Source organism: Misgurnus anguillicaudatus, chromosome 22 (assembly GCF_027580225.2).
Source record: "Misgurnus anguillicaudatus chromosome 22, ASM2758022v2, whole genome shotgun sequence".
Taxonomy (NCBI): Eukaryota; Metazoa; Chordata; class Actinopteri; order Cypriniformes; family Cobitidae; genus Misgurnus; species Misgurnus anguillicaudatus.
The window spans coordinates 43,438,639-43,464,943 of NC_073358.2; the positions used below are offsets into that span (position 1 = coordinate 43,438,639).

At 37.9% G+C, this 26,305-nt stretch overlaps 1 protein-coding gene across 2 annotated transcripts in view; it reads left to right on the plus strand.

Moving 5' to 3' along the window:
* Positions 1 to 26,305, plus strand: part of LOC129439794 (transmembrane protein 132C) — a 281,641-nt gene that overhangs the window by 229,605 nt on the left and 25,731 nt on the right. For both annotated transcript variants that reach the window (XM_055198605.2, XM_073861061.1), the window contains one exon: positions 7,173 to 7,316. In XM_055198605.2, coding sequence (XP_055054580.2) covers positions 7,173 to 7,316 — 144 coding nt within the window. The remainder of the gene's footprint in view (positions 1 to 7,172; positions 7,317 to 26,305) is intronic.

Sequence of the window (26,305 nt, forward strand, 5' to 3'; positions counted from 1 at the left end):
TAGACATCATCCCGCATTACCGCTGGCTTGCATTTATTCGCATATATTTTTCATTCTACAAAGAGGCCATTTTTGTAGATTTATTGATACTTGAGGATTTGTAAAGCCTCACGATGTGCTTCATTATGAATGCTATCTAATGAACTCTGAAGTGGTCCCTATTTAAACGCGTGGGGTAAATAAAGAAAAGCACATCTGAGTATCGATTGTGTAAGCAAAGGATCTAAAATGTTTTATTAGACCCAATAACCCAGTCAGTGGTAAATGAAACTAAATAGATGGATTTGATTCAATAACAGGGCATCACCGTTACTCATTTATAGTAGCTAAACTAACCTCCAGACAGGAGGGCGTAAAAGACATTTTCCTATCACACGGATTCAGTCACTCATCATGCATAAAACATATTCGGCCCAGACATCAGAGAGCGTTATCCGTCCTTATTTTGTCTGACCCAGCTAACATGAGAGATGATTTACAACGTCACAGCGACACCCATGAGGTACGAGCCTCTTTGTGCTATTACAGCATCGTTTTTATCTCCAGTGGAGGAGCGTGAAATTCATTAGCTGAATGGTTATAAAGAGATTAGGAACGTGACGTAATGGATATCAATTATGATTTATTCAGTCTGGTTGTGTGAGCGTTCTGCAGCTGGATGCCTTGAATGTGAAGTGTGTGTGTTTGTATGCCGTGTTTGTGTTTGTGTGTGCATGTGCGTCTTTTCACACGGCAAAGGCTCATTCATGCAGAGGCAGTACTATTTCCTGATTTTTGAGGCTTTATAGAAAATTGGTCCCACATTTCAATATTTCAATTTATTCGCTTTTATTTTTTTACGAAAACGTGTGGTCGTTTGACTGGTGGGTACGTCTGTAGCGTTCCGAAATTAAACTGGCATGTCAGAGGACATATTTTTAGTAATATTTTTGCTTTCTATAACAGCTAAGTGGTTTAAAGTACCATAGATAGGACCTCTCAGAAGGCAGGCTACAGATATGAACCTTTTGTTCTCATTCATCCATCATGTTTATATGTCAGGACTCCAGATGAAAAAGCGCAGCAAGGTAGAAGATTTTCCCTCCTCTTTGGTATTAGATTACCTTTCTTTCATTTTTCTCTATTTCTTTCCCTTTCTCTCTTCCATATCTTCAATACATGTATACACACAAACACATGATGCCGCTTTATCATTCTTTCTCTCTGTAGGTTGCTGTTATTTTGCGATGTCTCAAGAGTCTGTGAGGTATCTGCCTACCTGATTTTAATCTGGATTAAATATTTAAGACATTTTGGGGTGGTTTCTCAGACAGAGATTAGCTTAAACCAGGACTAGGCCTTAGTTTAGTTAGGAAATACATAGTTGTCAAGAAAATCTGAATTTTTGGGTCCCCAGTGCTTGTATCAATTTAGAAAATGTGAAAAGATCAACCCAGTAACTTAGTTTTGGTAGACTATTCTCTGCAAGCATATGAAACAATAGCTCACTGAAATTTGGCTCCCCTTGTGATGTCAGAAGGGGATAATACTGCCCCTTAATCTGCACTATCCAACTACGGCACTGCCATTTAGTGCAGAGATCAAATCTTTTTCATTTTAAAGGACACACGCCACATTGCTCACACTTACAAAGTGGCAATTTTAACATGCTATAATAAATTATCTACACTCACATAAAGGATTATTAGGAACACCTGTTCAGTTTCTCATTAATGCAATTATCTAATCAACCAATCACATGGCAGTTGCTTTAATGCATTTAGGGGTGTGGTCCTGACCAAGACAATCTCCTGAACTTCAAACTGAATCTCAGAATGGGAAAGAAAGATAATTTAAGCAATTTTGAGCGTGGCATGGTTGTTGGTGCCAGACGGGCCGGTCGGAGTATTTCACAATCTGCTCAGTTACTGGGATTTTCACGCACAACCATTTCTAGGGTTTACAAAGAATGGTGTGAAATGGGAAAACATCCAGTATGGAGCAGTCGTGTGCGCGAAAATGCCTTGTTGATGCTAGAGGTCAGAGGAGAATGGGCCGACTGATTCAAGTTGATAGAAGACAACTTTGACTGAAATAACCAAGGTATGCAGCAAAGCATTTGTGAAGCCACAACAAGCACAACCTTGAGGTGGATGGGCTACAACAGCAGAAGACCCCACAATGTCCCACTCATCTCCTCTACAAATAGAAAAAAAGAGGCTACAGTTTGCACAAGCTCACCAAAATTGGACAGTTGAAGACTGGAAAATTGTTGTCTGGTCTGATGAGTCTCGATTTCTGTTGAGACATTCGGATGGTAGAGTCAGAATTTGGCGTAAACAGAATGAGAACATGGATTCATTATGCCTTGTTAACACTAAGGCTGGTGGTGTAATGTGGGGGGGATGTTTTCTTGGCACACTTTAGGCCCCTTAGTGCCAGTTGGGCATTGTTTAAATGCCACGGCCTACCTGAGCATTGTTTCTGACAGGGCCGGAGTGGGACTCATTTTCAGCCCTGGAGTTTCATGCCTTAGACCGGCCCACTTTAGTTCACGACTGACTATTAAAATAATATCTTTAAACCCTCAGTAGTATAAGTCTGCAGTAGTGCACTGTTCTCTGCAGCCTTGCAATTCACTGTATTTTTCAAATATATAATTTCATATTCCGTGCAAATGCAGTAAACAATTATAATTTTTGCCATAATTATGCAGCCCTACCATAAGACCATAATATTACTAAAGTAAACTTATTCAAAAACTAAAGGAAACAAATGTGTTTATTTTCCTCTATATTTCTATTTCTAAAAAATGGTGAGTCTTGAGATTAACTGTTGGGTTGATAACGTTTGGAAACCCCTGATATACAATACACAAGCAAGATTTATCAAGTATGCATTGGAAACAAATGGAAATAATCTGTATCTTTTTTGTAGTACTTAGATCATGTCTATTGCTAAATAACGTAGGCCTACATTGTGTTAAAAAAAGAAAACATCATGGATATACTTTTGAAACTAATGAGTTTTGCATCAAATAGATTTTTGTTCCTCTTGCAATAAACGATGAATAATGACTATTCATAGAGAATTCATCTATGACTTGGATAAAAAAAATACGTTTAGAGGCCAGCCCGTTTGTATTAAGACGCGCTCAAGTTTATTTAAAATAAAATAGACGCGCGGCCGGCAAGGGCACTCAAAAGACGCGCTCAAGTTTATTTAAAATATAGACGCGCGGCCGGCAAGCGCACTCAAAAGACGCGCTCAAGTTTATTTAAAATATAATAGACGCGCGGCCGGCAAGCGCACTCAAAAGACGCGCTCAAGTTTATTTTAAATATAGACGCGCGGCCGGCAAGCGCACTCAATATAGACGCGTCTGAAACAAAACTCGTGTTCAAGTAAGCGCTTTGAAAACCAGAAGACAGCGGCACGTCCTGCGTTTCCCATGCGTTTTAGATGTCAATGCACCCTAATGCAAGAATTCTTCCAATAAGTGGTCGGGACTCGGGACACAATCAACTTGATCATAAAGCGGCGGGGACATCTCTCACCCGCAAATACGCGTCATCCCGGTGGCATGACAACACCGGCCCTCGTGGCCAAAAAAAACAGACCGGCCCACCGGGAATCCTCCCGGTTCTCCCTATGGCCAATCCGGGCCTGGTTTCTGACCATGTCCATCCCTTTATGACCACCATATACCCATCCTCTGATGGCTACTTTCAGCAGGACAATGCACCATGTCACAACGCTCGAATCATTTCAAATTGGTTTCTTGAACATGACAATGAGTTCACTGTACTAAAATGGCCCCCACAGTCACCAGATCTCAACCCAATAGAGCATCTTTGGGATGTGGTGGAACGGGAGCTTCGTGCCCTGGATGTGCATCCCACAAATCTCCATCAACTGCAAGATGCTATCCTATCAATATGGGCCAACATTTCTAAAGAATGCTTGCAGCACCTTGTTGAATCAATGCAACGTTGAATTAAGGCAGTTCTGAAGGCGAAAGTGGGTCAAACACAGTATTAGTATGGTGTTCCTAATAATCCTTTAGGTGAGTGTATATGGTATTTTGAGTTAAAACTTCACATACGTACACTGGGGACACCAAAGATTTATTTGACATCTTAAAAACGTCTTGTGAAATGTCAATTTTACCAAACATGCCTTACTAAAACATTACCTGTGTGCATTTTGAGGCAAAACAAAGAGCACTGATGTATTTTAAGATATGTCAGTGCAAGCTGTTTTCAGTTTGGACAGCTCTTAAATTTATTTAAGTCTAGTCTAATCCCTGTCCGGAAAATTGTCCCATAGCGCCTAGTCGCAAACTAAAATGCATGTTTGAGTTGGATTATTTTAAAAACATTTTGCCCTGACATATCGTAACATACAGTATATCAGTGCCATTGCTTTGTCTCAAGATGCACACCAGTGATGTTTTTGTAAGGGATGTTTGTAAAAGCTACTTAAATGTCCTAATATAACTAAGGCCTGGTCTTGGATTAATCTAAACCCTGTCCAGGAAACCACCCCTATGGGGCTTAGTATTTACACACAACATGTGAGAGAGTTCCCTGTAATCACATTCAGTATATATATATGGTAATATTCTGCATTCATTTAAAATTCATTAAGTTCATTGACTGTTAAGAAAATTCTTACATTAACAATTCTTCACAAACCTTTATTAAGAATTCATGAGCTACTGTATAGCTATTAAGTGTAGCAGGCAAGTGTATAGAGAGACTGTAGGATGGAGGTGTACTTCGTGTGGACCAGCGACCAATCCCCATGAGAAAACTGATTTAATAAACATAATAAAAATTGGCTTAATGAAAATGTAAAAGTGCAGAAAGGTTTGGGTGAGGGTTTAGGGATATAAAATATCTCATTATATGCTGTCAGAAAGAAAAGTACAAAACTGAACCATTTCTAGCAAGGTTCCGTTTTGTACCTTTACAGGTGTATAAAACATAAAACAACGTTTTAGCTTTTGGGTACATAATTGTACCTTAATGACCTATTGTGTACCTTTAAAGGTTCAGTTAAATGTTTTATTCCCCTAACATTTAACTGGTACACAATAGGTCCTTAGAGTATTATATTGTACTTAAAAAGGTTCAACATTTGTATGTGACCCATAAAGGTACAGAAAGGAACCTTTGAGCAGTGGTGGCTGGTGTACAATGCGAAGTTTGTCACAACATGTATTTAGCCCATCATGTGTGGTTCGTAATTTTAAAATATGTGTTCTGCGCATCAAGTGAACCTATGTGCATCACGTGTCTTTTCAAAACAAGTGCCTGCTGCAGACGCGTCCAAAGGGTTTATTATAAAAGAGCGTTTTTCAAATATTGGCATAATCTCATCATAACAATTCTAGACTTTTTAAGCACATGTGCTAAACTGTTCGCTGTACATGCTATGTGAGTGTTGATTCATACCAAAATGTTTTTTTGCATAGTTTTATTTCACACATGAAAATGTCTCGGGTTACGTATGTAACTGTTGTTCCCTGAGAAGGGAACGAGGCGCTGCGTCTCCCTTGCCATACTTCCTGCGTCCCTGTAACGCCGTTTTTAGCAATATTTCAGATAGCGATATACTTCCTGGCTCCCGCGTCACCTTGGCTGTTTCTCAATATGCGTTCTTCAGCAATCTTGCGTCCTCGTGTCCTCGCTCTACGTCATCATTAACGGTCGAAGTTCATTCCAATTCTCAAGAACGCAAGGACAGACGACGCATGAAAATACCCGGATGTGTTCTTCATATCGAGGATGCATCGAGTGCAGAGTTGCTGAAATCGCTTTACGCCCCAGAAGTAATTGCGGCAAAACTTCCGAGTTCGTTCTTCCAAGGTCGCCTGGCAAGACCGATCTCCACGAGGACGCAAGTCCGTTCTTTGCGTTCTTGGAATTGAGAAACAGCCCCTGTCTTTGTCTTTAAATCCTCAACATTATTTGAATTTGATATAGACATTCAGACGCACTTGGAGGCATCCCCAAATTGTCACCGCAGTGACGCAGTGCGAGTTCCCTCGAAAGGGAACTGTAACAATATATCTTAAATGGTAACATGATGTAACCTTGCTCTCACTTGAAATGTGTCCCCCCATTTAGTCTTTGAATTTGAGGGTATTGGACCTGGAAAGTCCTTGAATTTGAAGTTAAAGGTGCAGTGTGTACATTTTAGCGGCATCTAGTGGTGAGGTTGCGAATTGCAACCAACGGCGTAGTCCACTGCTCACCCCTTGCTTTTGAAACACATAGAGAAGCTACGGTAGCTGCCACCGGACAAACATGTCATCGTTGGAGACAGCTTAGTAAAAAAAATGTCCGTTAAGGGCTTCTGTAGAAAAATGGCGGCACAAAATGGCGACTTCTATGTAAGGGGACCCTCTTTGCATGTAGATAAAAAGGTCTCGTTCTAAGGTAATAAACAATAGTTTTGTATATTATTTTGCTTTTCTGTCAAGAGATACTTCTAAATATTACACACTGCACCTTTAACTAAGATGTGGGAACCCTGTTCTATATAACGTAGAGTTTTTTGGTCTCTTTCTCTCTCTCTCTCTCGGTGTCTCTAAGCTATTGCTAAAAGAACTGTGAAAACTGACCCCTCTTCTCTGTAATTACCAGTCTTTTCATAAAGTTAAAATGTCAATTATGGCCTCTTAGATTCTCTCTCGCTTTCATTCGTTTTTTGATAAAAGAAGTGTTTTCTCCCCAGAGGAAGCCTTTTCATATTTATGCAGTAAATACTTGAGGAGATGAATTCAAGAGAGCCAAGACCACACATGAAGACCCATTAACCCTGAATGTGATGAAATTGTTGTATACTTGACAATATGATAATTGCTCGCTCTGTCAAAGCCAAGCAGTTGTGAGATATCATGCATTATTGTGCTGACCGCCATAAGCTTTATATTATAATGGCGATTGCTCTCCCATCACCCCTATTTACTCCATATTGTTATTTTTAAATCAGTTTGTTGTTGTGGATTCCGTCTGTTTACATATTCCATCCAACATTTTATGAATTTGAATTGACATCCTGGAAAAATATTTATCTGGAAAGTTCCTGTGGTTACAGGTTTCATTGAACTTGAAGGACATTGTCAGATATTTATTCAGATGTTTTTAGATCTATATCTCTCTGTCTTTTCTTGTCTCACACAGGACACTGAAATCTTGAACACTGCCATTTTGACGGGACGGCGTGTTTCCATGCCAGTAAAAGTTGTTACGGTGGAACAGGATGGGACGGTGAGAGAGGTGGACGACTCCGTGACCTGCATTTCCACAGATGAGGACGTCCTCAAGGTGAGAGCTCACCTGCGATCTCCTCTTCATCGCATGGTGCCTTCTTTATCCTCTGCACCCCACTCTTCATCAAAATATAGGAAAGGAGTGAGGCTTTGCGTTGTCTGTAGATTATATTTTGTGAAAAGAAGAAGCGACAGGCTGTAGTGCGACTCGGGGAAGCCCAGGGGTGGATAACAGACAAATGGAACAGCAGGTGCCTGTGAAAGCCTGTTTTTTCCTGCACAACCTTTTCTTTTTAGTTGGTTTTGGATGCAGAAAAATTTGGGAGGTATTCACACACAAAAACGCACACGAAAAGACAGTTTTTGAAGTTAGTAATTCTCTCAAAGTCACATACAAAACCTGTCAGATGAAACAGCAGAGCTGATGCAAATTGAGAAGAGAATAGAACAAAGAATGATGGAACAATAAGAATAAAAATTGTGATGTAATGGGATGTAACAGACAAAAAAGCTAACCACGCATACCTATCGGATTATTTATATAACTACTGTTGAAGTGTCATTATACTTCAATAAGATAAAATGTGCTATAGTTTGACCTGTAATGTAATATATTTGATCTTAAAGAAGGAAAGGGACATGGTAGGGCATACGATTATATCATAGTCAATACTAATTTGCTATTGGTTCCCATGTCTTAGGTTATTTAGCATTGCGGCTTTCGATTCCATGTTTATTAGGAAAAATATGACTTACTTACTTATAAATAAAAATGCAGCGTTGTAAAAACCAATACGTTTTATTATTAAGATCTGAACAGCACCATTAAACACTTAAATATAAATACAAATTTTATCATGACCTGAGGGCTTTTTGTCTTCATGGCACTTTGCTATTACAGAAAATATCTAACACAGGAAGCAGTGTCATAGTTAAAATTAATCACTTGCGTTTTGGGGCGATGATCAAGTTTACCCCTGGGGGTGATGGGAAAGTATCATCAGATCTGCATCGTCATGCTCTCCTGAGCTCTGAGCTAATACCCGAGATCAGACCGTCCCCCGTGCCGAGGCAATTTCCATTTACAAGCAGCAATATGTAGTCTAAATACAATCAATACCCAGTAACAATGAAAAACTCATTTCAGGCCTTTAATGCAAAGTTGGACAACAGAGCGTGTTAAGGAAATTAAAGAAGCCTCCATTTTTTTTGTGTGTTGTGCAGAATTAAAAAGAGCATTAGTTGAGGAACAGAATGTGTTTCATGACAGAAACATGTGGTGGAGAAATTGAGGCAGCTGTACCTGTCTGCTTGTGGTGTCGTAAAGAAGGTGCATTTGACCTCCGGGTGATATGCGTGACAGGTGTAAACAGCAAACATGACAGCGTTGCACTGAGAATGAGATACAAAAGTGCACAGTCGATAAAAAACTTAACTATGCACATTTAAAAAAAGAGAGAAAAAGTAGTCAGAATCAGAAGTGCAATAAGATTGGTTGCCAAATATTGTCTTTGTGACAGAAGCTTCCAGTGCACTGAAATTAAAAACATTGATAATACGGACAGATAGAACGTTATTTCTATTGTTAAAACTTGTAAATACACAGTGAAACATAAGAAAACAAATATGCTTTATAGTTGTACGATTATGAGCATGAGATATTTATAATGTAAATAAAAAGAATAATGCAATATAAATATTATATTATATTGGGTATTGCATATTATTTTTGCTAAGTGGTAAGACCTTGAGGCAGATTTTAACAAGTAGATTACAATTGGACACGATTTATAGAGCTACCGTAGAAGTATGGTCCCATTTTTATGCCTACGCAAGGGTATGCATACATTACACGCACCTTCAAGTTTTTGTAACCATGCGTATTTTGTATGTAGTCCAGGAGATGCATTGCATCTTGTTGCAATGCGTACACGGCGAACATCTGCGTACATGCACAAGCCAAATAAACAATGTTTTGCAGGGCTGTGCGGTTGATTGCGCTCGTACATTCACGTACACAACTATACTCTGTGCGTAAGGGTTGCCAAGGTGTCACAGCAGGCCCGGATTGGCCATTGGGAGGGCCGGGAGATTTCCCATTGGGCTGGTCTGAGTTTTTTTGCCACGAGGGCCAGTGTTGTTATGCCACCGGGTTGAAGTTTTCTGTACCTAGGTTTGCAGGTGGGAGATGTTCCTGCCGCTTCATGCCCAAGTTGATTGTGTCCTGAGTCTGGACCACTTCTTTGAAGAATTCTAACATTATATTAGGGTCCATTACAATCTAAAACTCATGAAAAACGCAAGACGTGCCACTTTCTTTTCAAAGAGCTCGCCTATGAACACAAGTTTTGTTACAGAAGTTTTGTTATTTGAGTGTGTTTGCCGCACATCTAGATTTTAATAAACTTGAGTGCGACTTGATACGAATGTCCTCTAAAAGGAAAATGATCTGCAAATCGTAGATCGTAACTATGTAACAATGAATTGTCATTATTGTTTTTTTGCAAGAGTAACAAAAATCTATTTGATGCAAAGCTCATCAGTTTATTGGAAAAAAGTAAGTTTCAGATGAATATAATGTTTTCTCAGGTAAAACAAAATGTTGAAAGTCCATTATATATTTGTTCTTTTTTGAGGTAGGCCTATCTTACGTTATTTGGCAATATACGGTAATTAAGATTTTTATTTTTTCATCTGTTTTTCCAAATCTTGCTTGTAGTCTCACAAAATTTCGTTATATAGTAACATAATTTTTTGATTCTTTTTTTGTGATATTATCACGAACCTCCGCGCTCCTTGCGATCGTATAACGAATTCCTGTTTTCGTGTGATTATCACGTATTGGTAACTCAACTGTTTTGTACTATTTTCTTACCATTGTTGCTTCGGTTTAGGGTTAGATTTACATAAAATGTCATCCAAACCCAACTCTAACTCTAGTTGAGTAACTGATACGTGATAATCACACAAAAACATGAATTCGTTATACAATCACGAAAAAACGTGGAAATTTGTGATAATATCACGAAAAAAGAATAAAAAAATTACGTGACTATATCACAAAACCTCGTGAGACTGGGTAGGTATATCAGGGGTATATCAAACTTTTACAACCCAACAGGTAATCTCAAGACTCACCATTTTTTAAAAATATAGGGGAAAACACAAACACATTTGTTCCCTTTCAGTAGCTTTTGAATAAGTTTAATTAAATTATGGTAGGGCTGCACGATAATGGCAAAAAAATTAATTATGTGTTTAAACTGAATTGAAAATGATATATTGCATATATGATATATTGCACTATTGCATACTTATATATATACTGAGGATTTAATGATATAGTAACGGCTAGACTTACTTAAAAATATAGTGCATCATTTTCCATCAATTTTTTAAAGTAAGTATTACATGGAATTTTAAGCAATTTGAAAGTAACTTATAAAAAAGTGGATGCAAAATGATGCACTATATTTTTAAGTAAATCCAGCTTATTATTTTTTACAGTGCAGTCAGTTGTGAACTAAAGTGGACCGGTTTAAGGCATAAAATTCCAGGGCTGAAAATGAGTCCCACTCCGGCCCTGTCACAGTGACAGAACCGTTTAGAGAACCTATAGGTACCCTTTTTTTTTTAATTTGTGAAAGAACGTTAAACCAGTAACATCATTGTTAAGCAGAGACATTGCAACACTTAAAATATCAAGATATTAAGATATATACATATAGAATATTTAAGATACCTTTTCGGTTTTTTATAGGGCTCCCCCTGGTCTAGAGGATCTTTATATTGTCACAGTAGAAAATATATTCTCAATTTGATGGCACCCAGCTCTTATGAACATAGTTTCGCTATGTTATATTTCAATAACTCTGAACTGATTAATTCAGGATAATGTCCTTTTTAATGGATGTCACCTTGTCACATCGCCGGTTCAGGTGTTGAATGCCATCTTATCTTTATTGTCGCACGCTGTGGTTAATCAGTTCCGCATTTGTGCAGGTTGAAGGGCTCTCGTAATGACGGCTGATCAAATAAATAAAGGAGACGACTAAAGAGATCCCATAGGCTTTCGTGATCAAATCTCACTGCTTAACCAGCGTCAGTAAGAAGAAGGCCGTGGCCTTAATTGCTTCTTGTGAAGACTCCCTCAGTTATGTGCGCCGTAATTGAATTTGACATAGAACAAGAAGGACAGGACGTGGCGCAAGGGGTGTGTATAAGTGTGTAAGTGCGTTTGTTTCTTTCGTACGCTCTTAGACACAAAACAAGGAGAATTATTAATCATTCTTTCACCAAGACCCTTGTCTTTTTCCATTTTTTCTCTCTCTCTTGGAACATATTATTATTATTATTAAAATATTGGGTTTTAATACATCTTGGCTATTTGAGACATTGTGTGTGTCGCCTCCCTGTAAGAGAGCGAGAGAGTTGTGTGGATAGGTGTACAGTGCTAATCCGTTTAATAACTCATTCACTTTGCGGTGACAGCCGGGCAGATATCCGGCGAGCCTTTAATCGTGTAAAACTCTGATCAGGTTAAGAGCTGCAAGCCGCTTATATTCTCAGGTTCAGCTGAGCGGGGAAACACATGAGATATATTTGTTAAGAGAGACAGAGAGAGGCAGTGACAGTGACTTCCGAACAGATCTCATTAATTAGAAATGATCGATCTTTTAATAGCTTATAAAGTCATTGTTCTAGACGTATGGGGAATCCAGAATTTCTATTTAATTTTAATGATTGATACAGTGTTACTGCACCAAGAAATCTGTCTGTGGTGAAATATGAATTTTTGTGATAATAAAGGTATGAAATAAAAAATCTTTGACTGAAATGTTCTTTGGAGAATGAAACATTGTTCTTTAAAGGAAAGGGTTTCTCAAAGGGGTCCTTGGCCAAGTGGTCCGCAAAATAATTAGTAAAGAATTACACAATTTTGCTGTATTATTATTCTAAAGGGCATATTTACTTATGGGGACCATCAACAAACTATGCCAGTCTTGCTACTGTTGACTTTAGAAAAGCTTTTAAGATTTTATAGTGAAAAAGTAAAAAGTGTACATTTTGAGTCAAAATGTAAATTAAATAAAGTAACCCTCGGAATGAAAACATAAGTGGAATTAAAGAGCACCTATTTCATTGCTAAAAAAATGTTATTTTGTGTATTTAGTATAATACATGTGTTCGTGTGGTTTATAGTTAAAAAAAATGTGTAGCTCCAGATTTCCCTCTCTTCCTGAAACGCCCAGATTTGAAAAACTCTGTGTCCCTGATTGGTCAGCTAATCTGTATGTTGTGATTGGCCTGAACACCTCTGACGTCAGCCCGAAATGTGACACTTCTTACCATGTTTGAAAGATTCGGTTGCTAACAGGAGTTAACTTGCATGATGTGAGTCCAAAGTGGGAGGAGTTATGATAATTTCGGTCTTGTCTACATCACCAATCCCAGGATGTAAACCTACAATCCGTGTGTTTGTTGTAGTCCAAGAAAAGAGATTTACGTTGGAGACAATAACTTGCGTCATCGTTTACTTTTTGGGATTTGTACCTTTTGCATATAGTTAGCGTACTAATACACACCAAAGAAAATGTAAAAATGTAAGTCGGACAATAGGTGCTCTTTAACATAATTCAAGCTGAAATGTGTTTTTTTTCATCAGTATAAAACAGGTATAAAGTATTTAGGTTGAACATTTTCTCAAATTGCATATGCTTAATAACTTTTATAATTATAAGGGGGTCCTTGAAAGATTTTCTCCCCTGTAAGGGGTCCCTGACCTCAAATAGTTTAAGAACCTATTTTTAAATTTTGTGTTTTTAATTTATGCATCAGTTGAGCTACAGGAACACTAACATGTTTTATTTTATTTTAGTACACTTTATAGTAAATTAAGGTATAAAAGCTGTCATTAGGGGCCTTTCAAAAAGTACCTAAAGGGTGCATATTAGTACCTCATAGGTATAGTACATTTTAGGACCTTTTTAAAGCAGTGGTTCCCAACATTTACGGCCAGGCGATAAAAAATTTCCGATGACCTCTTTAAAATTGTAATAGTTACTAAGCATATTCTTGCCTTAATGCACATTTTTACACTTATTTCATAGAAAAACACATTCTTTTCTGAATCATGTTAAAGGGGACATTTCACAAGACTTTTTTAAGATTGCAAATAAATCTTTAATGTCCCCAGAGTGCATATGTGAAGTTTTAGCTCAAAATATTATATAGATAATTTATTATAACAAGTTAAAATTGTCCCTTGGTGTGTGCCGTTTTGGGTGTGTCATTTAACATGCAAATGAGCTGACCTCTACTAAATGGCAGTGGCGTGGTTGGATAATGCAGATTAAGGGGCTGTATTATCCCCTTCTGACATCACAGGGGGAGCCAAATTTCAATGACCTATTTTTTCACATGCTTGTGGAGAATAGTTTACCAAAACTAAGTTACCAGTTGATCTTATTCACATTTTCTAGGTTGATAAAAGCACTGGGACCCTATTATAGCACTTAAACATGGAAAAAGTCAGATTTTCATGTTATGTCCCTTTTAATTGAACTTATGTGTTTTAAGAGAGTTATTTAGTTAAAGTGCACTTATCGTCCGATTCACGATTTTACATTTCCTTTTAGTGTGTAAGTGTGTATTAGTAGATGTTAACAATATGCAAAAAGTACGTAAACCAAAGTAAACGATGACGCGAGTTATCGTCTCCAACGTAAATCTCTTTTCTTGGACTACAACAAATATGGTGTAGGCAACAGTTTACTTCCTGTGCCTGGAGCTACAAAAACACCCTGATCTCACGAATTTCCGTGTTATAATCACGGAATATTTTGCTCATTTATCCGTGTCATTGTCACGGATCTCTGCATTTTTCCATGTCCGTTACCACAGTCTTTCTTTTCCGTGTCAGTTTCACGTATTGGTTACTCAATTGTTTTTCCTATTTTCTTACCATTTTCGCTTGGGTTTGGAGTTAGAACGACTTTCTGTTACATAAAATGACATCCTAACCCAAACCCAACTCTAACCCTACCATCAGGCGACAATTGTTTAAAAATCTGGATTTTTTTTTTATAAACCAATAGTTAAAGTGACATCCTAACCCAAACCCCAAATCTAACCCCAAACCAAAGCGAAAATGGTTTAAAAATAGGAAAAGCAATTGAGTAACCAATACGTGAAATTGATACGGAAAAGAAAGTCTGTGATACAGACACGGAAAAATGCGGAGGTCCGTGACAATGACACGGATAAATAAGCAAAATATTCCGTGACTATACCACGAAAATTTGTGAGATCAGGTTGACAAAAATGTACGGTATGTGGAAAATAATGTGTTTTTTGAACCATAAACCATGCAAACACATTGTATAACACCAAATACACTAATTAACGTTGTTTGTTAGCAATGAAATAGGTGCCCTTTAAAATTACATTTGGACTCAACAGTTTATATAGTTTATACTTTATAGTTTATAGTTTCTTAAAGGCTTATAAAATTAACAGTTACAAGACTGACATGGTTTTTAATAATACAACACAATTGTATAATTTATAACAAATTATTTCCCAGACCCCCAGCTAAGCACTAAGGACCACCAGGATAAAAGGACTTAAAGGATACTTTCCCAGTGACTACTTTTGTACTGCTGATGTAAACTTTTTGTTTTCCACTGTGCGTGGCTGTTTCAGAATCCCTAAAACTGTTATAAGCATCACTTTGGTTTCAGTCAAGTAATTTTGGCAGGATGTTGTAATTTATCAGAAGATGTTCAATATAATATGGACATAAACTGCTAATGACCCCATAAACATCACAGCCTCTAATCAATTACCTTGAAGCCCTTTTAAAGCCAAATAGATAGCTTCTTCATTGGCTTAGGAAGTACAGGGGCTCCAACTACACTCCCATAATGCCACTGTGACTTTCCAGTAGACTCGTAATTCACAACTAATAAATCCCACAAGGGCTCTGTCCAGCTCTGGTACTGGTACAGCTCTGGCCTTTGACCTGACCTTCTTCTTTCTACTAACCCCTGTGAGAGATCAGGTGGTTAACCTTCCTCCCCGAACCTTCATCGCTCCAACAGGGGCTGTTAAATATATTTTACAAAGGCCTCCATGAAAGCCAATAGAATTTTAACGCACGACAGGAGGGTTTGGTCAGGTTTGGGTTTGCAGTTTTGTCCATCAGCAATAAAGTAACAAAGCTTGCAGTGTTTTACGGTTTTGTGTTATATTATCACCCTGGCAGAATGTTGTGAGTTATCTGACATGCAATAGACTGACAAACATATGGAAACTTTCTGTCGTGTTAAAAGGGCCCTGTCTCCTGAATTATTCAACAACATGTATTTCCCATAAACACCATCCAACAAAGCTTCCATCTGTGTGTGTGTCTAGATAAACAATACTTAGACAGAACCCACGGAAAATGGGCCTGACATAGCTGCTGGTGTTATGCTGTAATAGCAGTATTTTCTAATCAAATATACGATGATAGTTTCACTCCAAATGATATGATGGCACACTGTGTAATGTTACCAGATACACACGCTTACACAGATGGAAGCGTCGCTTTAAGGTGTTTATGGGAAACCGTGCCAGATTGTAGCTGAGATGATGGGATATCTGAGAAGACAATTGTCCAAAGTTGGCTGTCAGCACTTACTAAAGTTTCTGCAAGCTTGTGAATAAAGATTGGCTGGAAATCTGAACCAAATTGCCCCATTTTCTAAAGACCTCAGGGTGTATGTGTGTCTTTTGACTCTTGTCCCAATGAAGAGCTTTGTTTTTAGATCATCTTCCTAAGAGGGTATGTTGATGGTTTAGACCACTAATAATAATATCAGACATATTCAGGACGCACATGACTTATATTCCTATGCAAATAATATGTAAATATCCTGCATATCAATTTAAAGTTTGTAAAGACCTCCCGTTCTAGGATAAACCGGCCCTCGCCATGTTGTGAAGAAGAGAGTCACTGAAGACTTTTAAAGCTTAGGGGAAGATTCTCATCAAAATAATGACTTAAATATTTTGTTCATGTTATATAGTGCATGAAATGTTTACTTTTATGGTTTCAAAATAGCAGTTTTTTCATGTACTACAGAATAAACAATAGCATACAGATTTAGAACAACACGACTGGATCTTTATTCTTTTGTGAACTATTCCTATGGATCCGGGTTAGTAACAAAATGATTGCTAGTTTGATGCCAGGATGTGAACCATGAACCTTTTAAGATCTCCTATCACGGTTCGATCACCTTTGCTTTTAGTGTGTCCTAAATCACACCGGATAGATGCATCTGCCATGCATCTTTGGTTGTGTGACTGCAAGTATTTCATGGTCTGATAACAGCTGTTTTTAGGGAAAGAAAGGATTTTGGGATATTTGGAGGTAGCTGAAACCATTTTCAGAGAAGGCTGTTAATGAATGGACACTTGGATTGATTTAAAAGACCAGACTTGAGGTTAAAACCACATTTTTGTACTCTACTTCCCATCTCTCTTACTTTAATCATTAATCTTTCTCCTGTGTTTCTTCTTGATCATTTCCTGGGCTTTCAAGTCTCGTGTTATGAATGCACAGTGACAGGCAATAATGAGCTCAATGATCAATCACAACAAATCACATTTTGCTAAGCTAAGTACTTGGAGAATAGGAAGAGAGAGAGAGAGAGAGAGAGAGAGAGAGAGAGAGAGAGAGAGAGAGAGAGGTTTATACCATGTGGGTGTAATATCAGAAACCTTTCTCTGTGCATTTCAAGAAATCACATAAAAGGGAAGATTGACAGATGAAATTTTAAACTGATAATGTGCGTGTAACACCGCCTTAAGGCCCATGAGAGTTTCTAACCTTAGGCGGTGTCATATTTAGAGGCTGGAATCTGAATTTATCGACTGCTGCAATGGTAATACTCTAAATTTAAATTCATGTTTTGCCATTGGATGAAAAAGTACAAACAGTCACCATAGAGGTTGGTTTAAACTATCACAAATGTCATAATAGATGAAGAGCTCAGATGCAAAAGCTGCTAAATGCCACTTTTGTCAAAAATGTGATGATATTGATTGAATGTTCTCAGCATGTATTATACAGCGGAGAAAATAAGTATTTGACACATCAGCATTTTTATCAGTAAGGGGATTTTTAAAATGGGCTATTGACACAAAATTATCACCAGATGTAGTATCAAGCCAAATATTCAAATATTCATACAAAGAAATCAAAACATTTAAGTATACAAGTTGAGTCATAATAAATAAAGTGAATGACACAGGGAATAAGTATTGGACACACTTTATTGAATACTTTGTAGAAAAGCCTTTGTTGGTGATTACAGCTTCTAGACGCCTCTTGTATAGAGAGACCAGTCATCTGCATTGCTCAGGAGTGATTCATTTTTTTCACACATCAAATCCATCAAATACATTAGCTTTAAATCGACTTAATCCCGGCCTCGCGCCATTCAGAAATATAACGTTGTTTGCAGAATTCGTTAAACGGCATGTCGACTTTGTGCACGTATTATGCACATATTTTTTTTAGACCTGAGCCTTTGTTTCGGAACCGGGTTTTTTTTCCATTTAGTTTGGATTCATTTAGGCATATGTGACTACGCCTATAGCTTGCATGATAATTTGTTAAGTAACATTGAAATGAGCACTTTTCTCATTTGTGAAAATAAGACATTTCAATTACTGACTGATAATATTTTTATTGGAATTAAAGCAACACCAAAGAGTTTTTTTACCTTAAAATAACGTTTCCAAAAAAGTTTCAGTCGTTCATCCACTCAAAACATGGTGAATGGCATTTTCACACTGGCTTTGCAGCCCTCTATCTGCCAAAACTGCACTAAAGAAGTTTCCAACCGTCGGGTCATGGTCCTGTAGTTCGAGTGAAAACTACATAAACTTGCTTTACGGCAGACCTACAATCCAATCAGAGCCAGCTTTGCTGCAGTATTTACGAACAATTACGCTTCTAACCTGTAGGGGGAGCAAAGAGCAATAAGTCTTTAGTGTTGCTTTAAAGGCGGGGTGAACAATTTTTGAAAAACGCTTTGGAAAAGGGAGTCAGGCAGACACACTTGTAGCCAATCAGCAGTAAGGGGCATGTTTACTAACCGACCCGCTGCCTGGGTTGTGTATGTGTGGGGCAGGTCTATCAAAAGAAGGTCCAGATTCTATTGGGGTAGGGGCGTGTTTGTTTAGGTGATTGAAATATCAACATTGGCTTTCAGAGATCACGCACCCCACCTTTAAAGTGAAATTAATGAAACTAAACATGCAAGCCTGATAAAAATGCTAATTTACAAGAGAACATGTCAGATGCACTTAGAGGGTTTTGCATCCGGACTCTTTATATAACTTTATACTTTTTAATGAAAATTATGTTTTGAAATTATTGTAATGAAAAAGCACTTTATACTCGAAACCGTAACAAATAGTGCCCGCTTTATCAGATGAGACTTGACCATAGTCGTGTAGTATCGCATCTAAAGAAATCTCCATCATCATCCCGTAAAAGTGAAGATGGTGCTTTTGTAATATCATCAGTCAGTTTTAAAAATCTCTTCTTCTACCTGACCATTGCCTGGCAACCAGCAAATTGATTCTACATTTCCAGCTGATGCCCACAGTTTTTGTCTCTCTTTCAGTTTAATTTACAGTAAATATGCTTTATTGGCATGACAAAAACTACATTTGTATTGCCAATGCATTTGCAGTCAGGCTGCTACAAATAGTGCAAACACTCTAAATTCTGCTGTTCTTGTGTTCTCCTAACAGATAAATCAGTTTCTCTTTGTTTGATAGACTTTTAAATGTCTTGTTTTTTTTTGGTAGAAAATTGTCTAAATATCCGTGTCCTTTGTGCATTCTTTTAGAAAGTGCTCGATCTGGTTTTCATCACAGTGTGGTCACAACCTCTTCTCCTGTGGCAGGCAGGTTTTACTGTGTCTGCCCGTCCCTATAGTGGGCTTGTGTCCACTGAGCCTGTTTCTCTCGCTTTCTCTCGCTTTCGCTATCTGTCATGATCGCGGCAGTGAGGCAAGTGCCAATCCTTCCACATAATTTGCGATCTAGGCGCGTGATGGGATTGGTGGATTGCGGCACCTGCCAGTGTTTTGCATTGTCAGCCAAATAATCTGTGATTTATCAATCCAGAGGTGAGTGAAGAGTACATGAAGACACAGATCGGAAGGCCCAGGATGGATATAAATGGATATTAGAAAATACACAGAGACAGCAATCTGTTGGTAGAGAAATGGAGATCAGCACAGGTCCTAATATGTACACTAAGGTACAGATATGTATGTACCAATATGAACTACTTAGGTCCAAAGCTGTACTTTTGAATGGGTACTGCCCCTGTGACTGCTGGGGTACATATTTTGACCATTTTTTCTGACCGTGTACCATTTTGTTACCACCGGATACAATTACTGTATCATTTTATGATAGAATGATAGGTTTTATATACAGTTTCATATGTTGAAGCATTTTTACAAAATAATGTAATAAATGTTGAATCTTAGTATACAGTATATGAATTTGGTTTCTTAAAACATTTCTGACATGAAGGAAAAACTTAGTAAAATCTAACATAACATTTTAGTACATTTTATAAAATGACAATAGTATTAAGTAAACAAGTTTTATTACATAATCTCAATAATGTAACACAATTTAAAGTTTAATTAAAGCAACACTATGTAGTTTTTTTTACCTTTAAATAATGTCTCTAAAATTATTTCAGTGATAGAACAACTTTTAACTGGACAAACTGTACTGTTGCTGCAACCTGAGCAGCCTCCTAGCTGCTACAAGCACACTCTGAAAGTGGCGGTGGAGGGTAGGATACACAGCCCCGCCCCTCTCCCTGCCTGCAGAAGAGTGTCTGATACCAGGCACTGTTGCGCTTTTCAACCACATGGGGGAGCCGTAAGTAATTTTTACATGGAAACTACATAGTGTTGCTTTAAGATTTTTTGAAGATTTTTGGTGAACTAAAGTAAAATAAATAAAACTGCTTGGATCCATTTAGCAAATTTCATTATATGGACACAAGCATTTTTTTATTCATTTTCTTTATAAATGTGTATTTATTCAATCTGTTGTTGTTGAAGTAATACATATTTATGTGAATCCTCTTTAGGTCCACAGTTTCTAAAGAGGTTTCTCTATACTCTATTTGTCTTAAAGGTCCATATGGTGCCAAACACAACCTGACCTTGCATGCCTAGTTTTTTGTGGGGTTGTTTGGCCTTTCTTGTTGAGACAAAATTTTCTTTTGTGCTTTTTCTGCAAAGAAAGTCTGGCCTTCATCTCTCTTTCTCTATCTCATTGCCCAGTATCCTCTTACTGTCTCTTTAAAATAGAGACAGAGATTAAATCGATTTTTCAGTGTCATCAACTCCATGGCTCAGCTCTTTGGGTTTGATGAAGGGAAGTGTTTATACTGATCTCTGTCGAAGTCACAAAATAATATACCATCAGCTGCGAAAGAGCACACTGGATAACCTGGGTGAAATGTAGGCTATACAAGAGTGAACCAGAGGCCAGAGTCATAAATCTGCATCGCTTCTTGTGGAAAGATAGTCAGTTTATATAAATGTTGTATTTATTGTGCCATTGCAAAGTCTTAAGGGAGCTTTCTGTTTTGACTATTGTTTGCTTTAAAAGAAATTTAGGCAAATTGCTTTGTAAATTGCAATTGATTTTCTTAACTTTTTGCTTTGATTTGCATACTGAATTTCAATTGGTCTTTTTTTCTTGCACTCACTCTGTTCCTTTAAATGGCTTGTGAGTAGTTTTCTGTTTCTGTTGTGACAACTTAAGCAGTATTTCCTATACACGGAGTACAATGTCAGAACAATGGTCAAAAAATGGTCCCTAGCTGTCACTGGGGTGGTACCCCTTTGCAGCTAAAGAGTTCATATTAGTACACTGGAAGTGCATACTTGTACCAAAAATTGCATATATTTACCTTAAAATAATACTCTCACCTAAAGGATTATTAGGAACACCATACTAATACTGTGTTTGACCCCCTTTCACCTTCAGAACTGCCTTAATTCTACGTGGCATTGATTTAACAAGGTGCTGAAAGCATTCTTTAGAAATGTTGGCCCATATTGATAGGATAGCATCTTGCATATAATGGAGATGCTCTTTGGGTTGAGACCTGGTGACTGTGGGGGCCATTTTAGCACAGTGAACTCATTGTCATGTTCAACAAACCAATTTGAAATGATTCGAGCTTTGTTACATGGTGCATTATCCTGCTGGAAGTAGCCATCAGATGATGGGTACATGGTGGTCATAAAGTGATGGACATGGTCAGAAACAATGCTCAGGTAGGCCGTGGCACTTAAACGATGCCCAATTGGCACTAAGGGGCCTAAAGTGTGCCAAGAAAACATCCCCCACACCATTACACCACCACCACCAGCCTGCACAGTAGTAACAAGGCTTGATGGATCTCATTCTGTTTATGCCAAATTCTGACTCTACCATCTGAATGTCTCAGCAAAAATCGATACTCATCAGAACAGGCAACATTTTTCCAGTCTTCAACTGTCCAATTTTGGTGAGCTCGTACAAATTGTAGCCTCTGTTTCCTATTTGTAGTGGAGATGAGTGGTACGCGGTGGGGTCTTCTGCTGTTGTAGCCCATCCGCCTCAAGGTTGTGCGTGTTGTGGCTTCACAAATGCTTTGCTGCATACCTCGGTTGTAACGAATGGTTATTTCAGTCAAAGTTGCTCTTCTATCAGCTTGAATCAGTCCTGAATGGTACATATTAGGACACTTTTAAAGGGTACTGCCCCACTGAACTTTAAAGTCCTCCTGTTGTGAAAATCAAGTTTTTAATGTGGTTTTTACCATTGCTCAAATATTAGTTGTAAGTGATAAAATTATTGACTACAGGGGGACTTTAAATTTAATCTTTCCAAGCTTTAACTTTTGTCTCTATATCGCCATCTCTGTTTGAAACATAAAATTGGAGGTTACTTCAATTTACATGGGATGAAGTAAATGCCATCACACTGACTTTTCCCATGAAATCACACCTGACAGCTTATAAATCATAATTATAAGCTTACCGTTGCGAATCAGGGTAAGGAGATATATGCTTATGATTTTTTTTGTTTGTTTATTCGTAACTAAATGTATGCAACAATTGCAGCTTTAGCATTCTGAGTTGCTGTCTGAAGCCCTCTTTTTATTCTTGAAATGCGAACCGAGTTACGTATGTTGGTTAACCAATACTATAAAACTATCAAGAAAGTTATGATACGCCAGACCAGATACAGTAATAATATATTTTGCTCATGTTATATTTCCGATGTGGCCACATGCCACTTTGGCTGCTATTTTCCTGTTCCATTAGCTTTGCGATCCTCAGTGCTGACAGTCATTTCTGTCGTAGAGGATGACGGGGGTGGAGGCTCTTAGAACAACACTGGTGATGATCAGAAAGATAGGTGGAAAAAGGTGCAAATTGCCTGAGCAGAGATACGGAGGCAAAGGTAGAGAAATTGAGCGTGTCATCCTTGAAGGGAATTGTGGGTAATTGCTATCTCGGAGTCAAACACGCACACATAAAGACTTGAGGGCTTGCAGGGCTTGCAGAAGGGTGCCTTTTATCAACTATCACCATGTGTGTTGCTGTGGCAGGACATTATATCCTGTACATTACGTATCAGTGCATTCGCAGCATGAGTTCCATTATATTCTGTTCTGAGGGTCCGTGATAGTATCTGTGTAGCACAGAGTACATTGACCTCAATGAAATGCTACTACTTTGTGTCATATTACCACCCCGATTGCTGGCAATAAATGAGTCGGTCTGCATTTTATTTAGATTTGCATTTAAAACAGTCTTTGTTTAATTGTTTAGAAAGGCAATTAGATCCGTCTTTTGTGAAATCCCTATTGTATAACTGCTCCTGGATCTCGCTGCATTTTCTTCTAAATGATTTGCTATTATTTCAGTGTAGCGTACAAAATGTTAAAAGCTCTTTCATTTAGATAAAAGCGTCTGCTAAATGAATACATGTCAATGTATCAAAGAACTAAATGTACATCAAAATACTGTTCAAAATTGTACAGTTGTAAAGCATTACTTTGGCAATTCAAAGGTCATGGGTTCAATTCCCAGGGAACACATACTGATAAGACATTTTGGGCTGGTTTCCCGGACAGGGATTAGCTTAAGCCAAGACTAGGCCTTAGTTTAATTAGAAAATATAACTAGTTTTAAAAAACATGCCTTAATAAAAACATTACTTATGTTAATTTTAAAGGTGTAGCGGAGGATTTTTTTTCAAATTTTAGAAAAGATCCGCCTTCTCCACAATACCTTTAAGGCAAAGTGATGTATTTTAAGATATGTCAGTGCAAGTTGTTTTCAGTTTGGACTGCTCTTACATTTATTTTTAGTCTAGGACTAATCCCTGTCTGGGAAACCGCCCCATTAATCTTTAATGAACTGTAAGCAGGGTTGCCAGGTTTTCACAGCAAAACCTGTATTATTACTACTCAAAACTAGACAAAATGCATTCAAAGGATAAAATCAGCATTTTTGGCTTGGGTTGTCTGCTAAAATTTGCATTCCAGAGGCTAAATATCACATTATTAGAGTCACATCAACCCGTAGATATGTTAGAGTAGCCCAATTCTGCTGGAACACTGCAGACTTGGCAACCCTGACTGTAATGGGCCGTTCACATTATAATGATAACTATAGCGTTAAAGGATTAGTCCATTTTCTAAAAAAAATCTGGATAATTTACTCACCACCATGTCATCCAAAATGTTGATGTCTTTCTTTGTTCAGTTGAAAAGAAATTATGTTTTTTGAGGAAAACATGACATGATTTTTCTGATTTGAATGAACTTTAATGGACCCCAACACTTAACAGTTTTAATGCAGTTTAAAATTGCAGTTTCAAAGGACTCTAAACGATCTCAAACGAGGCATACGGGTCTTATCTAGCAAAACGATTGTCATTTTTGGCAAGAAAAAAAAACATGCACTTTTAAACCACAACTTCTCGTCTTACATAATTGCGTAATGACGTTGAAAGGTCACACGTTACATATATGAAACGCACTTTTGCGGACCATTTTAAACAATAAACTGACACAAAGACACTAATTAGTATCATTCGACATAGAACAACGTCGGAACGGTCCTCTTTATCCACACTTGTAAACACTGAAGCGTAGTTTCGCATACGTCATCCTTGACCTCTTGACATGATGACGTATTACGTGAGGTCGCGTTGCCGTGCTACAGGACTGGAGGAAGACGAGAAGTTGTGGTTTAAAAGTGCATTTTTTTATTTTTCTTGCCAAAAATTACAGTGGTTTTGCTAGATAAGACCCTTATGCCTCATTTAAAATCATTAAGAGTCTTTTGAATCTGCAATTTTAAACTGCATTAAAACTGTTAAGTGTTGGGGTCCATTAAAATGAGAAAAATCCTGGAATGTTTTCCTTTAAAAAAACATAATTTCTGCTCGAATGAATAAAGAAAGACATCAACACCCTGGATGACATGGTGGTGAGCAAACCATCTGGATTTTTTTTAAAGAAAATTGACTAATCGTTTAACTATAACGATAACAAAATTAGCGTCCACACCACCGGACGATAACAATAACTAATTCGCTCACACGTGCGGCTTTTGCGCAAATCACTTGATTTTAATGGCAACTTATATTGCATATTTCTTGTAATAAAAATGTTTGCAATCACTGAATATGTAAATAGCTGTTCTTGTTGCATTTACACAGCGGGTTACCAACAGATGTCCTCAACACGCTGTTTTCGCGTAACTCTAAACAGAGTATCTTGTAGTTTGTGCAATCAAATACCTTTTGGCATAGTCAATGTGTTAGGAAAAAAGGATTACGTGGTGAATTTCACAGCAAATGCATCAGCGCTGGATACATGAGGAAATTTTTTGTTATGGACCTCAGCAATGAGCTTCTCCACTCAAGTGCGTGTGCACTTGAAGTTCAAATAGATTTGATTGGCTGTCAATGGTTTATTGTTCATCAGGCGGGGAAAATTGCTCTGAAAATTATCCCAACGATAATGATCATAGTATCTTTATCATTTTAGTTGTGGTATGAACTCCGCTATTCTCTGTATTATAAACATATTTTTAAAACTATATGTTTTAAATCGTTATAATGTGAACGGCCCTTAAGTCGCTTTGGATAAAGCACCTGGCAAAGACATAAATGTAAATAATTGTCGGACAACTGAGTATTTGTTCTAAATTTCAGACAGATATTGCAAAATGTCTATGTTTTTCAGACACTGCAGCTCAGAGAAGTGTCAATGTCGAAAAGAGTTACATCACTGCATTACCAACTGTTTGTTAGGTTACATTCATGCAACAAATCGGGTGGGAATGCACTTGTCACTCCAATAAATAACCAAACTCTGTGTGTACAGAATGGGATTAAAAGAGGAGTGACAACTGTATTCAGCTGTAGTGTGTAGCTGGCTGTTAATAGGAAGTACGGGAGGAGACATGTTCATAAAATGACAGCCCTGACAAAACCAGCACAACAAACCACAAAGGCTTCACAGTTTGAACCACATACGATCCGTGAACACACGCACGCACACATTCATTTCAAACTTGAGCGTAGCCCCGCGGTGACCCTGAGCTTTAATAGCAGGATGTGACTGCTTCACGCTGCCTGATCTCTCTTGTGTGCGTGATTTGCTGCTGGCAAAATGATAGCCGCAACGTCACACGAATGCGGCCCATCACGGTGTCAAAAACACACCCAGTAAATACAGAGCACCATTAATAACTACAGAGAGAGGAGGAGAGGACAAACCTGAGAATGACAAACAAGCGAATTGTTTATAGAAAGAAAAAAAGGCATCTCCAAGTCTGTTACCCCGCTCTATAATTATGTAAAAAGGTGCACTTATTTGAAGTTGTAGTCAGCGCAGGGAAATGTAAAGAAAAAAACATTATTACCACC